The sequence below is a fragment of the Corvus moneduloides genome, chromosome 1, assembly GCF_009650955.1.
Source record: "Corvus moneduloides isolate bCorMon1 chromosome 1, bCorMon1.pri, whole genome shotgun sequence".
Classification (NCBI taxonomy): Eukaryota; Metazoa; Chordata; class Aves; order Passeriformes; family Corvidae; genus Corvus; species Corvus moneduloides.
In genome coordinates, this window is record NC_045476.1 from 152,761,575 (window position 1) to 152,777,879 (window position 16,305).

Consider the following 16,305-nt stretch of genomic DNA (forward strand, 5'->3'; position numbering starts at 1 on the left):
ATGATTTTTGATAAGAAATAAATTCATACCATACATTTATTTGGAAGAATCCAGCTGCTGCTGGTTAAAAGCTGATATGAGAACAAAAAGAAAACAAAACAAAAAGCCCAAACCAACTAAACAAAAAAACCGCAAATCCCAAATAACTCACATTAAACACAAAACCCAAACAAATCCTTAAATCAGTAATGGCCTGTAACAGACAAAAATAAATTTTAGCATTAAATTTTTGCTTGCTTTTGCAGCTGCTTATAAAGAGAAGACAAACCAGCAGTTATGCAACAGCAGATGACATTAAGTGAATTACCTTTCATTGTCTGGAAGGGTTAACCACTGAAGTATTGTTAATATTCTGCGTTCATGAGGGATGACACTGGACCACAAAATACAAAAATATACCTTGTTATCATAGGATACAAAAAGTATCAACAAAACCTTGCTTTGAACTGATTCTAATATGAATATAATGCATCATAATAGCATAATTTTCTTTTAGCATGCTGTATTTTCTTTGTTGCTCAATACTGATTGTTAATTTGCAAACAGAATCACATCAGACCTCCTGAATGTCTACATACTCCAAAATAAAGATGATTAAAAGTCTGCAAGTGTAGTCAGAACTCAAAGCAGTAAATCTAACTCTTCTAAATAGGAATGAATAAAAGATCCATTCTGGTGGCTTGAACCCAGGCGAACTTCTTTGTATGCACAATAATGCTGCCATTGGATAGCTGGCACAAGTAAAATCCACTACATTGCTCATATCAGTGGAGGTTTAAATAACCACCCTGCTCTGGTAGTCTTGTAGACACTGGAAAAGTTTGCACTGCCTTAAGAATAGCCAAACTGAGGGCTAGGCTGGTGTGAACCAGAACAGAGCCATCTGAAACACCAGGCCAGCAGCACAGGGACTTGAACAACCCTGACAGCTTCTCACTCTGCAGAGCAGACCCATCCTTACTTTACTGTTTGTACAGGGATTGCCATTCTCACTTGGCTGCTGAGGCCAAGTTCATGCTATGAGAATGACTAACCTGAGAAACAGCTGGTAAAGTTCCAAATATCTCATCCTAGGAAGGCTCTGCAGGTCAGTGACCGCACAGTCATTTTAATACAATAGCACAGTCAGTCCAGATTCCATTAGATCAATAGCAGAATCCCAAGGCAGGAATCAGACACCACCGTCAGTCACCATAATGAACTGAATTCAGCACTCTCTGGAAACCTCTGGCAGAGAAATGGAGATGGCAGCAGCCATTTGGAAATACCTTCATTTTTAATGCCTTATAGAGAAACAGTGGTCCTCAGTCTCCAACTACATGGAGAACTTTTGGTTGTAAAAAAAAACCCATAAAAATGAGAATTTTTGCTAAAATTTGCAAATAAGCCAAAATTTTAAACTGGAATAATAATCTTGGGTATTGTCCCGTTTTAATATTTTTATTAATTGTGCAATATGAAAAGAAACCCCATTATTTCAATTAACTAATTTCTGACTAAAATCTTTCGAAAATTCTGTTTTCCTGGAAGAGTCTGCCTGAAAATTCTCCCAAAAACATTCTGTGTCCCAAATGAAATAACGCAGTTTTAAGTCATATATATTTCAATTACACAAAGTAGCCGTCTCACTCCCTTACTAGTGCTATTCATACAACCTATCCTTGGCTACCTTTTTTACCTTCTGTATCCCCAAGCATGCATTGGCCAGGGTGTTTATGGTGACTGTGTAGTTGTAGAGCTTAGGAATCACATTCATTTCTTTGGTTTGTAGAGCACCAGAGTGGAGCTCTGTCAGATCTTCATCCTGCAAGCCTAAACCTATCATCAGCTTGTGGTGTGTTTTATTATTCCCTCCACATGCTTTAAGATATTTAGAACAGTAAAAAATATTATTTCTAAAGGAATCACAAAAAAAGAAGTCAAGTCCCCTTATTACTTCAATCTTGCAGTTTAAACATTTTCTTTGCTCCTGCAATCCTGCCACAAACTCAAAATTATCAAAATTCATTTATTATTGGTTGTAAAGATACATTTTAGTTGGGACAAGAGAAAATAAGTTGGAATCATTAAACAAAAGAACAAACAGCAAAGATCCCCAAGGCTGTCTTTTAAGAGAGGGAAATTGGATATCTTGCCCAAAGGACAGACTGTATTGTAAAATGAATGAATCAAGCCTTTAAATCAATTAGACTGGTGATGTCAGTTAACATAAGAGGACAATAAGAGTCTTCCACACTCGGAGGACTAAGAAACATTGCTAGCAATACTAAGGAAGCAAAAAACCACACTGTGAAATGAAAGACAGCAATTTTTCCACATAGTCACACATGTTTTCTTTAGACAACTGTTAAAAGTCAGTGCATGAATCTAAAGCAGCAAACTGTAGCATCAGCTTTAGTTATCAGAAACATTGCACAAATGAAACAATAGAGGGTTACAGGTACAATCTCCAACCTACCAAATGCTTAGAGAAAGGAAAACAACTCAATAAACACTTACACTGAATTAATTCTGAATTATTAGTTTAGAATCTCCATAAAACAGAAGGTACTTACATAGACCAGAAGAACGTGCCAGCTTTCACCCCTTGCTTGGCTGCAGTAATCCAAATCTAATGAGGAAAATATAAGAGGATTAAAATGTGTTCAGATCTCTAATGACTCTCTGAAATCAAAAGAAAATGTTTTCAAGACACATTCTTCTACCCTGAGCCTGGAAGTGAAAATTGCAGTTTTCAGCCTCGGCCCTAATTTGAAAACGTGGGGTGACAAACCTATGCAAACTCTGTAGCAGTGGGTCAGCTGCTGTGCTGTAGACTTTCACCCCTAAATCTCTATGTTGCTTTTAATTAAAAGTATTAAGATTCAAGGCCAGGAATTCCTGCAGTATTTAATTTAATTTTCAAAACTCAACCACTACTCACCTGATTCTTTTAGCGTTCAGGATTTGGAGGATACTCAGTTAGAAAGGAACATACCTTAACACTAATCAGTGTCTGCATAAATGTCCCTCTTCCCCTATCCTACAATCAGTAGCCATCAACAGAAAATGTGTTAGAAGAGAGCACACAAAAAAGGGCGCAGAGAGTAATGAGGTGTTAAGACTACAGGGAGGCACACCTTCCTACACAGATTTTTAAGAACTTCTTGAGCTGACCCGACAGGGTGATTGATGGAAATGACGGAAAAAATCTCCACGGAATTTTCAAACCCTTTTTTCAATCCTTCAAGTCCCTTGTATTTTGCTAGCTATAAATCAGTTTGCAGCAGAAAGTTCCACAATGTAGTCACACACTCTATGAGTGTATTTTTAATTTTGCTTGGTTTAAAACCTGCTGGTTTCACTGGGGTTAGGGTACCACTCTCATACTTTGAAACATGTTATTAATACTTTCTCTTCCCACTTCTATACAACATTCATGATATTCCTCTGCATTTATTCCTCTTCAAACACAAGTTTGTTTGATCTTTCTCTAATGAAAGCCACGCCATACTTCTGGTTATTCTCATCACCCTCTCTTTTCTAACCTATGACAAGGCAGGGGGATGAGAATGTCAGAACACCAGAAAGGTCCACAATCAAGGAAAACAAACGAGTTTGTCGCTCCATAGAACTAAATTTCTCTTGCAAGGAAGAGCTACCCAAGTTACCTTAAAACTCATTTCAAAAGTGGCAATGGCTTAAAGGCCAGCGTTGTGTATAGAGCTAGATTATTTCCTTCCATTATTTATGCATACTGCAATGTATACACTTCATGAGGAGTTAAGACAAAATGTAGCTCCTTTACATAATAATTGCAGTCTTTGGCTTACTTTAAATCAACTCTTTGAAAATACATTCAAAGTCCCTGTACCTTGCTCTAACACATTTATAAACTGTCATCTGGATATGCATCATTCAAATGTTGTGCCTGTATTATTCACACATCAGTTTTAATTGAAATTCATTTGGGACAGTCTAATGAAAGATCATTTTCACAATGAGGCTATAGTTAACAGCAATTAAATTTGGATACTGTAATGTCACTTATGGGAAAATGGGTCATGTTTGCCTTTCCATTGCCCTGGACACACCCCTTACCTCTTATCTTCTGTTCCACCAAATCTGACTGGACTCAGTCCAATTAAATTAAAATCACAGCTATAGAAGTAATTTGTTTGCATTTTATTCTAACTCTTTGATAATTTATCCTCTTTTCCAGTGAAGATTACATCCAGAGTAATGCTATAGAAATGGTGTTTTACTAAATATATGCAGCAAGATCAAGAGCAGAATGGCCACGGGTTTGCCCCACTCTTCATTTTCAGGTGTTTCTCCTCAAGAGTCTGATTTTAGGCTTGGTTCATATTTACACACACTCAAGCTGCCACCAAACAGGGAGTCCCCCAAACATCTCCCCCAGCCTCTGCAGCCCCAGCCTTCTACCAGCACTACAGTTTGCATGGTGACAATGATCACAAGATGATGTGGCTGCACAGTAACTGCCAAAAAAAAAAAAAAAAGAAATGGCTTTGAATTTATATAGGAATTTGGGAGTTGTAGTTGAATAATAGGGATATTGTTTTCAATATCTCAGGATACTGAAATTTGAGTATCACAGCTCTGACAGGATGGGACAGAAGGATGCAGTGAACATGAAAGATGAGGAAGTATGCCTACAACCAGTGACCATGTCACTGAGCCCACACACTGCCGTCAGAAGTATGATTGCAATGCAAGGATGCTTGTTTGCACCACAGAAGTCAGCATAGGGTACATAACCAGCCTGGATACTATGTCTAATTAAGGCAGTTATTCATTACATATTCATTAGTGCATCGTGGTAGTCCCAGGTCAAAAAGGGCCCACACTTAAAGCAGTTACATTTTCCTTTGCATTGCAGATTTATTCATAGAGAAAAAACCCAGCCATAGCAGAGAAAGGAGGTCAAATACACATTCAGCATGAAGCGTGTGTCAGCTCCCAGTACTTTTATGCTCTGTCTTGCTCTGCATTGTCCCCAGAGCAGATTTATTTTTCTTCGAAAAAGTTTGTGTTCCTGCAAAGCCTAAATAATTTTGCAGATATATTTGGGAAGGCACCAACAAACTAAGTCCAGGGAATTCTGTGTTTTAATTTTACCATCTGCAAACTCTAGTTTGACTTTCTAGAGCTTTGGCCCACACAGGCCCAAACTATCCAGTCTGCCTGGTTGTATAGATGAGACCAGCCAAGTTCTACCCTCAGCAGCTGAAGATGTCCCATGGTGCTCCTGTCTTAGCACAGCTGAATTCACCCCTGACCCTGTGTATTTTAGACAATGATTTTAAACATGTGCCAAAAGACACTCTCCCCTCCAGCCAGGCAAGTAAAATACTTGTCATCCTGATAGATGAATAACTGCATCATTGGTACATTGCCAAGGCAGCCAGCACATCTGTGAGAAAGTGGTCGCTGTTCTTGTTGAGCATAGAGTGTGCTTCATGAATGTCACCTGAAAACAGCATGCACACCTTTCTGTGCCAGGGGTAATGCACATAAGTGGAGATCACTCCCAGTTGTGCAGTCCTAAGAGCAGTAAGAGCAGCCTAAAGGCACCCAGACTGGCTTCAGAGAGGAAAAACTGCACCTGCCAGTATTTCACCTCAGGAATGCAGCCATTTACATTGGCATTAGCTGTTTAGATGAGTACAAGTGTCTGCTGCACTTGAAATAAGATCAATAGCTAAGACAAGGATCTGTTGAAGTCAAAAATCAGCAAATCAAAAGGCCTGTATCTGTCTACAACATCTGAGTGAGTCTGAATGACTCCACCCTGACTTTGGCAGGCAGAGCCAGATTCAACTCAAGCTTACAACAAACCATTACTACTGGACCTCTGCTCTCCTTTGTTTTTTAAGGGGAAGGGAAAAAAAAAAAACAACCAGCCCTTTGGTTTATTTAAACCCAAACTAAGAAAATTCAACACTACCCACCATAATACCTAAAACTCCTACTCAGCAACACATTTGAAGAGACATCTTTCAGGACACAGAGAAGCAATATTACCCTTTGTTACACAGACCCCTTAGTGGATAGGCAAAATTAGACAACAGACTGGAGCAACTGATGGGAGCACACAAGTTTATTTACTATATGGCTATAGGAAAGGAACTCCAGCAGAAATGTTGGCAGCAAACTCTTACTGCAGCCTAATCACCACTGAATGCCTCTCACTGTCTTTAAGTTAAATTCATTGTCTTTCAAGGCAGACTACAAATCATGCAGGAGGGCAGGATAGAAAAACCTTGTCCATTCAACCTTGTCCATTCAAAACAACTGAAATTAAGAAGCGAATAAGGGTTATTGTTCTGCAAGGTCAGTACCATTTGTGAGCTTACATAATTTATTTACCATATATAAATACATTGGGTTTAACTGTTAATATGTTAGAATTCTATAGTCAGCTGTTTAACCATGTCAATTGTGCACTCTTGGCTTGCATAGGGGACAAGCCTAATTGTATTGCAAACTATGTAAAGGCCATATTTGTGAATTAATTTGCTTAAGCAGAGAGAACAGGAAGAGATCAACCACTCTGTCTTCATGCCGTGCCACAGGAAATCAACAATATCTAACTTTTCCAATACAGAAAGACCCGTTAAATTATGCAATCACAGATCAAACCTAGTACACTGGGAAGTGTACCAAGAAATATAAAGTATGCATGCTTTCCTACATATATATGAAACATATGCTGTAAGTTGAATTACTTTTATTTTTATATCCTCTGTGTTGAATGACTACAATTCTCCTCTATTTATGGATGAAAGTAGACAAGGCTAAGCAATAGGTTAGGTATCAATGCCATATGGAACATGAAGTCCCAGGTTCTCCCTTCTTACTGCTAGACACATTTGCACACAAGTACCTCATACAGAGTTATTCAAGATAGCTGTGGAATTTTCTTTGAAAACCTGCACAGAAAGTGGGACACCTCCCTGGTTTTAATCTTCCATGAATAAACAAGAGCCCACAACTTCACAAAGGCTGACTCATATTTGTAGGAATGGGAAATTCCTTCCACATCCAGGCAGAGGTGGGAAGGAGGAAATCACAGCATTTCCTAGTAAAGAAATGTGTACAAGACTGGGACAAGCATGTAGAATTAATACCACTCCTGCACCATCTGCAATTTGTGCTGCCAACAAGGTAAAATGTGGCGTAGCCCCTTCCACACTTCTTAAAAGACGCAAATGTTCTCACAAACTTGGGGACTAAGCATTGCCTTCTTGCCCAAACAGAAGATTTTTGGTACAAGAAGTCTGTTAAATAAATAGACTCAGAATCCTGTTGCTAGTTCATGGCTCAAGCTGGATAAATAGAAATATTTATAAAATAGAATTATAGACATCTCTCCTTCTGCTTCCCCTGCTAATCAACAAAGTGATTGCAAAACCTGTTCAGGGTGCAAAGGCAGATGACAGCTTTCTGAAGCTCCTTCTGTAATTATTAGACAGGCAAAGTCAACAAAATTCAAAAAATGGTTTAATTCTAAAAACTGATATGTAAATTTGGATGAATCAGGAATATCAAGTTAAGATGCAGGGTGATGATAGCTAATGTCTACAGGCAGACCTTGAAGACTGTAAAGACAGCTTTACAAGCATGCTGTCTGTTACCTAGGAATGTCATGGTCACGTTTAAGGATTAACTTAATGTCTCAAGCTGGTCCCTTTTTGAGGGCTGTAGTCTTTAAAAGGTTGATAGCTGAATTAAAGCTACATACAAGGCATCCTAAACATCCATCACTACCTGCATAATTATGATATTTCTGAAGCTCACATTATTGAAAGACATCTTTTCAACCCAAATTCAGATCCAAGCCAGGTTACCTTCTGAAGGAGCCTCTCTGTCCCCATTAACCACAGACCGACAGTTTTGTACTTTTCATCTTCTGACCTTGGAGAGGCTAATGGATTATTTCTAAAGATCATGGAGGATCACTGAAAAAAAGCAATGTATTGTCTGAAGTGTAAGTTTAAACTCACTACATCAAACCAAGACATGGAAAACTACTGCTTAACAGAAGCCAAAGACAGCTGGGGCCTAAATTTAGTGCCTAAAGTTACTTGGGATGAAAACAGAGTGTCAGTGTCATGAAAAATGAGCAGTAAACTTAGTTTCCCCCATGGGCTCTGATGCTCACCATTTCTGTGAGATGCTGTTGTGGTATGAGGAGTGGTTTTATGGCTGTTTCCTATGAAACACTTTTGTTTTGAAAACAAGGTGGTTTAAAGCTTATATAATAAATCAACATTGTATACTAAATCAGGATGTCCCATAATCAGCTACAGCACCCTGAAAAACTTCCAAGCTACTTTTCCCCCCCTTCTGCTTTTCCTAATGCTATTAATTTCTCGTAACTCCTGGAGTAAAAGCATTCAGATACTCATCTGCCAAATCCCACTGATGTCTGTGGTAATCTCGCTGTTTTCCAGCAAAAGACCAAGTATTAGAACAACCGAAGCACGAAAGACCACCAAACCCCCCACATTTTCATACACTAGGCCAGTTTCCAGGAGCAAGAAAGTACTTCAGAAATTACCAGTGTTAAATGACATTCTCTTTTAGGCAGTTTTAACCATAATACAAGGCTGGGAGTCTCAGACACTTTTCCTGCCTTCTTGCTCAGAAAAATAGTAATTCCCAATTCTGTGCAAACCATATCCCATTCTGCACATTTTGAGTACTTCAGTTTGAGACCCAGGACCTAAAAAGAGCCAGATGAATATATGATATGACAGACAGGATTCCTGTGATACACAGACAGGTATCCCTTCCTACCCCCTTAATTGTACTGTCTTATCTTTCAATACCCAGCTATTTGGGGCAGTCTATGTCAATGTCATATTTAATGAAAATTATAAAAAGGAGTTTAGAAACTGACTGTATCTAACCAATACATAGACAGAGATAACTTCTTCTCTTATAAAAATCTGCAGTTCTCTTACCAAATGTGTAATTCTTGCACATGCAAGAGATCTATCACCTCCTCATCCAGCTACTGTGGCCACTCTATCAGGTTTGCCAAACTTATGGGTTTCCCTCATATTGTGTGTATGGGGATTGAATTATAACCCTTCCTCTGTGCATTTGCTTCCAATTTTCCAATGACACATCCAGTTTATTACATTATTTGTGTGTTTCCTCTTTAACAATTCTTCAGAACAACTGGTTTATTTCATCATCCCTACATGGGTATGCAACACCCCCATGCACACACACCCCATCCTCTGAGGATTTCATCCAGCATAAGGTCACCCACTGTTGTGCAACTTTCTTGAACTCTTCTTGGATGACATTTTTCATCCAGAAATCTTTTATTCCCTGGAATAGCATAGGTGTAGGAATTAACAGTGTTCCCCATACAACACAGCAGGTGATGAAGTATTCAAAGACTTATATTGTACTTCTAAAATATCATAGTTTAAAAGTAGAGACATTTGTACAAGCCCCAACAGTTAGTTCTCCACTAACTCCTACTTTAACCATGATTAAGGTAAGATGCATAATTTAATTTGCAATGCATTTAATTTGCAAATAATTTCCAGCTGCTTAATGAGTTGTCACACAGCAGTTGAGCCACAGGATTGTCTATGAGCTCGACTCCAGACTGCAGCAGGTTTTAACTGTGTGACTCTGGCAGTAGCTGAGATAAAGACGTTACACACTGCTGCTCTTTCACTGCTCCTAGTTTTAATCCTGATTCTTTGCTCACATTGGGAAAGATAATAGGTGTGTTTCTCACCCTCTCCTCTCCTCATCACCCATGCCAAAAGCTAACCCAGGGCATAGCTAGACAAGGGAGTGCCTACAGTCACTGACAGATTTTACAACAGCACAAATACCTCATTCTGGCTCATCTACAGCCAGACACATCTGCCTGCAGCTCTAAATTGCCTTGCCTCACATTTGTTGCAGACTAAACGATATGCAGACAACACACACACTTGCTAAGCCTACAACTGAGTAACTTCCTTTAGTCTCTTGGGATATTTCTGTCTTAAGAGATTTGGGAGATGATACAGATCAATTTAGCAAACAAATGACAGATTATAGTGTTCCCAAACCCCTTCTCATTTCCTCTACCATCTCACTCTTTTGTGAGGTTAATTTGTCAGAGAGCATTTAAACTATAGTTCCCTAAGCAATCAGTGCAATGAAACATGCATGCACCTCGGCTTCTTGCACTTAAAACTTACTAGTTTCACTTTTTTTGTCAAAGCAAGCCAGCACAGCGTGCACTAATAGGGGAAAGTGCAGCAGAAGCAAGGGAACTGTCTTGGCTGTAGTAACACAGAACACTTTGAAGGACTCCATTTCCTTGCCCAGAATAAGGATTCAGACAAACCAAGTCCAACACTAATCTAAGAGGCTGGACATAGTTCAGCCTCTGCTGCTGTGCTCAAGGCAGAAATTAATTCTCAAGTTTCCACAGCCTCTGCAGTAAGTCAGGTAACAGTGATTACTTGTGGACTTAACTAATAGTTATGAAATTGTGCCATGCTATGCTAACAAAATATTTATACTAAAACTGTTCAAGAACATTACTAGGACAAAAACCTGAGAAACCCATAATGAAAAGGAAACATTATGCCACAGTAACAAAATGATAGTGTTACACTGCTGCCCCAAGTGAGGCTTTTTTCCTAGCTGCATCTAATTTATACTTATCAGTGCAAGCACCTTTCCATAGTCAATGGATTTATTATTCTGAAAAGCAAAAGCCAACTCAAAACATTACATTAAACTGATAGACAGACGGCCAGCTAGGGTGGGGGGGTAGGGATTAGGTACAAATTGTTCACATATGTTTTTTTAAATTATTATTATTGGCTATGTTCCACAGCACAGAGGGAGGGTAGAAGAGGCAGGAAGAAAGAAGTAGGAGGGAATTTGAAACTTACTGGTTGACCTCCCCACCATCTGTGATTGAATTTCTCTCGCCCTCGAAGACTGAAGCTGGCATCAAACACTGGGTCATACATCGAATTGCCAACAATCCCATGTGATTCAGGATAGAGTCCCTTTGTGCAGAAGTAGATTAATTAGTAAAACCCTAATGCACCAAATGCAGTGCTTCATAGCTATCTGCAAATACCACTAAATTATTTTAAAGTTAGTATCTTTGTAACTATATACCAGAGAAGTTTTTTATTTTCAGATAAGCACATTTAAATCTGGCTGTAGTAATGAAAGCAGTAAGAGACTGAATTGTGCTAAATAGCACAAAAACTCCTGTTACTCAATACTTTCAAGTTTTTCACACTGTTTAAAAGTTAGTTTGAGGTCATCAAAGAAAAAGCAAAAATGTATGAAAAGAAGATCAATTTGTACTTTCAGTTCCTCTTCATGAATGCCCTTTCTGGACACAGTAATTCATTCTCTGGTTGCAAGAGTAACACTTAGCATTTCCATTTTATAGTATTTTATCTTCATGAGTGCTTCTGTGAGATAAGTTATTTGCAAGAAAAACAATTGAGGCAGGTCGCCCAAAGCCATGGCTTTATATCACAATTTGTCCTGCAGTAAAAGCAATTTAGGGAGGAGAGCAGAAAATTCCTTTCTCTGGGCCCTCTCCCATCCCAGACTACTATTTCTCCATACCCTCCTGTCTCATCCATTTAAACATTTGTGCAGTGGCTGCACAAAAAAAAAAAGGGCAAAAAATTGCAGCTGCAGGTGCAGACTCCCTTATGGCAGCTTTGGGAGCACTGTCAGTGTCACACAGGTGTGGGGACAGCCCGCTGCCAGCGCAGCGCAGCGATGGCTCCTCTCACTGCAGGGCTGCACACTGCAGACGGACTGCTAGGGCAGCCCCACTGACTTCGGCTGCTCCAGCCAAGGAACAGCTGCTGGCTCTACTCTGGGCAGCATTTCAGGGGTGGCTTTTTTTTGCCGAGGAAAACTTTGACCTGTAATTACACAGCAGTACAAATAACTGCAAAAGCAGGCATAAGACAGCATAGGAAAGCTGTGACAGTGTATTTCAGTCCATTTCAGCATTTCAAAATAAAAAAATACTTAAACACTTTCTTCAAAATGAATAAAATACTTAAATAAATACCAAAGAGGATGGACGAAAAAGCAGTTATATATACTTTTTTTTTTTTTTAACCTTCCTTCCCATAACACACATTTCTACCCCAGTGCAACATTTTATCATGAAAAAGTCCTTCCCAGGGACTTACAGTAGCAAGGGTGTACAAGTTGGGGAATGTTTTTGTAGGGTAGACAGGTCTCATGTAAGGAGAATGTGTTCCACAAGATCCTGAAAAATCAACAGCAAATTCAAACATGAGGAAGCAAAGCTCTTAGACATGGAAAACAAAACCAGAGAAAGTAATTCTGTGACTAAATATGATGCAGAAACTAGTTAAATTTTAACTAATTTAAATGAACTTTCTGCTGCTTAACAGCAGTCAGCAGTAAGGGCAGTAGTAAATTACTCACGCACTCTTTGTACTTCACAACTAACAACTGAAATAATGCAGCCAGACAACTACAGAACCAGCTACATTCCCACAGACTGGGTTTTTTCCTGAGGCAGTCTCCATCCAGAGTCATTGGAAGTATCTTGTTAAGTAAAACAACATGAGAAAACACATTTTAAGTGATAAATACACCAAAGCTGCAGTTTCACACTGGGCTTTGTGGCCTCAGCCCCCACATCATAGAATCATTTAGGTCAGAAAAGATTTTCAAGATCATTGAACCAACCATAGTTGGCTACACAAATGTGAGGGCCAGGACACACATAGGGGAAAAAAACCCCAACACATTTCAGGGGTGTATGGGCGCACACACACAAACTACCATACACAGAGGCTCAATACAGAGAGGCTCAACTATGCAGTGCATCCAATACTCCACAAACCCAGGGGAATGCCCATTCCCAGGGAGATGAGTGCAGGGCATGTTTTCAGCCAGTTAACAGGTATCCAGCTACAGCTTCTGCAGCCAGTTATCCATACCTCTGACATTTCTGAATCAAGTGGAAAATTTTGTGGACACCTTGCAACTAGCCTGTAAGCATGCATGATACATATCATGTACTACAGATGCCTTTCTTTGCTGACAAAACCACATGAAGGTCACCGATTCTGAGCAGCATTTCCCAAAGCAGCAGCTGTGTGTTACATTAATCAGGGTGCTTTCAAGTCACCAGTTGATACTACCTAATTTAAAGGGGACTTCTGCCATTTCATCTCCATGCTGACCCTTCTGTTGCTCAACAGACAGTGAAAGCAATTGGGCCGCAAGAGACTGTTTTCCATTTTTTGCCAGAAAATAGATTTACTCACTCAGTTTTTCAATATTGGGCATGACCTTGTTCCCTTTCTTCATATATGATGCACGGAAACCATCAACAGAAAAGATGATCAAAGGAGGACGAACAAAGCTAAAGGCAAAAGCAGCAGGAATATAAGGCAACATTTCAAAACTTTAGTTTTTTAATTTCCACTTGCTCACTAAGCCTCCAGGAAATCTGAAAGTTCAGTTACTGTATAAACTACATATCTATAGTCTCTTACATATGTAATAGACCAACAGAAACTGATAATCCTCACACTTAGTAACAGCCAGTGTTCACTCACACTCAGTGAAAGGGCTGATACCCAGCATAAAAGACATCTTCCCTGAGCAGTTAAAAACATATAACCCATAAAGACAAGTGCTTATAGAAGGAGATGGAGAAGGAAAATTACCATGCACAAGTACACAGCCCTAGTTAAACAATCTCTAGTTAAAAACCACGTCCCATGACAGCTGGTCTTCTTTCTCAAACATAAGTCCATGTGGCATTTGGAGCACATTCTGTGAGGTACAGTTCACTCTAATATACTCAAGTTGACAGTATTTCATGTTACTAAACTACTTTTTTAATTTACTACTGCTACTGAGAGTCAAGCCCAAGCAGGCAGATACGTGTCATGGATGGACACACCCGGGCTTTTAATGTCACCTGCTGCAGAGGTTAGCAGCTGTCATTGTCACCAGGAGAAGCATCTCCAAACTATCCTCCCAACAGCACAGGCTGAGCTGCAACCCAACACAGCACCTGAGCAGATGCTTACCTTTAAGGATAATAGTGAGACAAATAGTTTCAAAAGTGCTTGCTTTCTCCATGTTACTCATGTGCTCAAATTCCTCACTAAGTCAAGCCTGTACCCCATTGCAGTTTAGAAATCCTTTAAGAACATAATGCTAAAAGTACAAAATTCCATTTAAAAAAAATGGCCTGAACTGTGTTCACATACACCTGAATTTTACTGAAAGCAGAACAACCTAAGCCTTTCCACTGACTTCAGAGGAGTCTGGCTACCTTCTCTATGCATGTAAGTGAAGCAGGCAAACCCAGCAGCAGTTTGCAAACCCAGTGATTGAAGACCGACAGTTCAAACCCATATATCATCCACCATTACTCAACCAGCAGCTCAAAAGCAAATGCATTACAATATTATGAGCCTAAATAAAGGTAGATGCATTACAAAATTATGAGCCTAACTGTACAAACAGTGAAGCCCAGGCAAGCATCCAACCCACAGTCATTCAGCCTGCATGACAGGGCCAGTGCAAAAACATGGTGGGCAGAGGTCCAAGGCAGAGCTGGGGACCACTGGCTTTGCTGCATTTGCCTTTCCAGGTGCAAGCAAAACACTTACCCTGCTGGACATTCAGGAGCCTTTATCTCTTCACAGTCGTCATCCACCCAGTGGGTTTCTCCTACCAGAAAAATCACATTGGAGTTTCAAAAAATAAAAAATACAAAAATCTGTGGATACAGCTACAGGTTTCACAGAAAATATATGTATAAAAAAAAATAAAGTCTTGCTCCAGTCAATGAACTGACTTGTCATACTTCCCATGAATAATGAGAACATCTTTTCACACAACTGAACAAGTGATCTGGTTATATTCTATTCAACAAAAATATCAAACTAGCACTTCTACAAGCAGCTCTTAAAACTGGAGTTAAAAGTGTCCTTTTGACCGCAGGAGACAGTGGTAATGCTTTAGGCACACTGGTCATCTATTTTAATTTTTTTTATTTTTGATCTGTCAAAAACAGGTAGTGCTGCTTATGTGAATTCCCACCCTCCTCCCATCAGCTCTGATGTCTCCATGAGCTGATTCAGCTGGCTAGAGGCACAAAACAAAATTCATTCTGGAGAAGAAAAACAACTCTAAATAGTTTTCAGCTGGTTTAGAGAGGTGATCAGCTCATGGATCAGGTGAGACTCAAGCTAAAAAAAGCATTGAATACTCTTTCAGAGCTAGATTAGTTAAAATTACTTCGTGTAATCAACTATTTTCTTAATGTTTTCATTGCTGAGTGCTGTCTATAGAGTGGCTCATGACTTGTACTTTAACAGGTCAATTGGAAAAACCAAATTATTAACTAACAAGCCTGCTTCCTGAACCTGGCGCTATTAAAGGAACTGCAATTCAATTAAAAAAAACAAAACAAAAAACATCATAGAAAAGACCTGCAGGAAATGTGAGCTGCGGCAATTCCAACTGACCATGACAAGAGGTGGAAGGACAATTTCCAAGAAAAAAAACCCCAAACAACACATTATCTTCAGATAGGCAAAGGCACAAATAAAGAGGAAACACTGTTCTCATATAAGGCTTAGTCCTGTCAGAGTTCCAGGGTCGTTGAGATAGTTTGTTATTAGCCAATTAAACAATTATGTACATTAAAGCTGGAGACAAATTCCTCTGTCTTGGCCCCTGTAAGAGAAAGCTCACAAAAAAGGCAGGAACTGGAAATGATACCAGTGTTTAAGTGGTCTCAGTTTCAGGTTTCTTTGGGACAGGGAAAGACAATCTACAGGAATTTGTTGGAAAAATACATACTTCATTTGGATTCCCAACAGCAAAACCCAAGTAAACAAAAAGGCCCATTTTCAGTGTATGGATGGATCTGGACTGTTACAATTTTGTGAACATAAGCATTTGTCCAAAATGGTGAAACAATTTCAAACTGTAACCCTTGCCCCAGTAAAGTTAATGAATGAAAAAACCTAAGAACTAGCTGAGATACAAAAGCAAAAACCTGTAGAGCTCATTACCAAGGATCAGAAGACCTGCTGTGAATGGCAGACACATTAGACAGGCAGGATGCACTCTAAAAGAGCAGAGCACTGGATGAAAATAAAGTCTTTGTCCACCCACCAAGCCCTGCGGGATGTTCTGCAGCCAGGGTGTGTCATGGTCATCTGCAGCCCATGGCACTCACCTGCGAGTAATAAATAGCTCTTGGATTCTTGCAACTCC

The 16,305-nt window shown here is 39.5% G+C and overlaps 1 protein-coding gene across 11 annotated transcripts in view; it reads right to left on the bottom strand.

Annotated features, from left to right (window-relative positions):
- The window catches only part of ENPP2 (ectonucleotide pyrophosphatase/phosphodiesterase 2), a 72,618-nt gene that overhangs the window by 31,304 nt on the left and 25,009 nt on the right, over window positions 1-16,305 (bottom strand). For all 11 annotated transcript variants that reach the window (XM_032132153.1, XM_032132178.1, XM_032132170.1 and 8 more), the window contains 6 exons: window positions 14,688-14,748; window positions 13,326-13,423; window positions 12,213-12,292; window positions 10,929-11,048; window positions 2,556-2,611; window positions 308-373 (listed from right to left, as the gene is read on the bottom strand). In XM_032132153.1, the coding sequence (XP_031988044.1) occupies window positions 308-373; window positions 2,556-2,611; window positions 10,929-11,048; window positions 12,213-12,292; window positions 13,326-13,423; window positions 14,688-14,748 (481 nt within the window). The remainder of the gene's footprint in view (window positions 1-307; window positions 374-2,555; window positions 2,612-10,928; window positions 11,049-12,212; window positions 12,293-13,325; window positions 13,424-14,687; window positions 14,749-16,305) is intronic.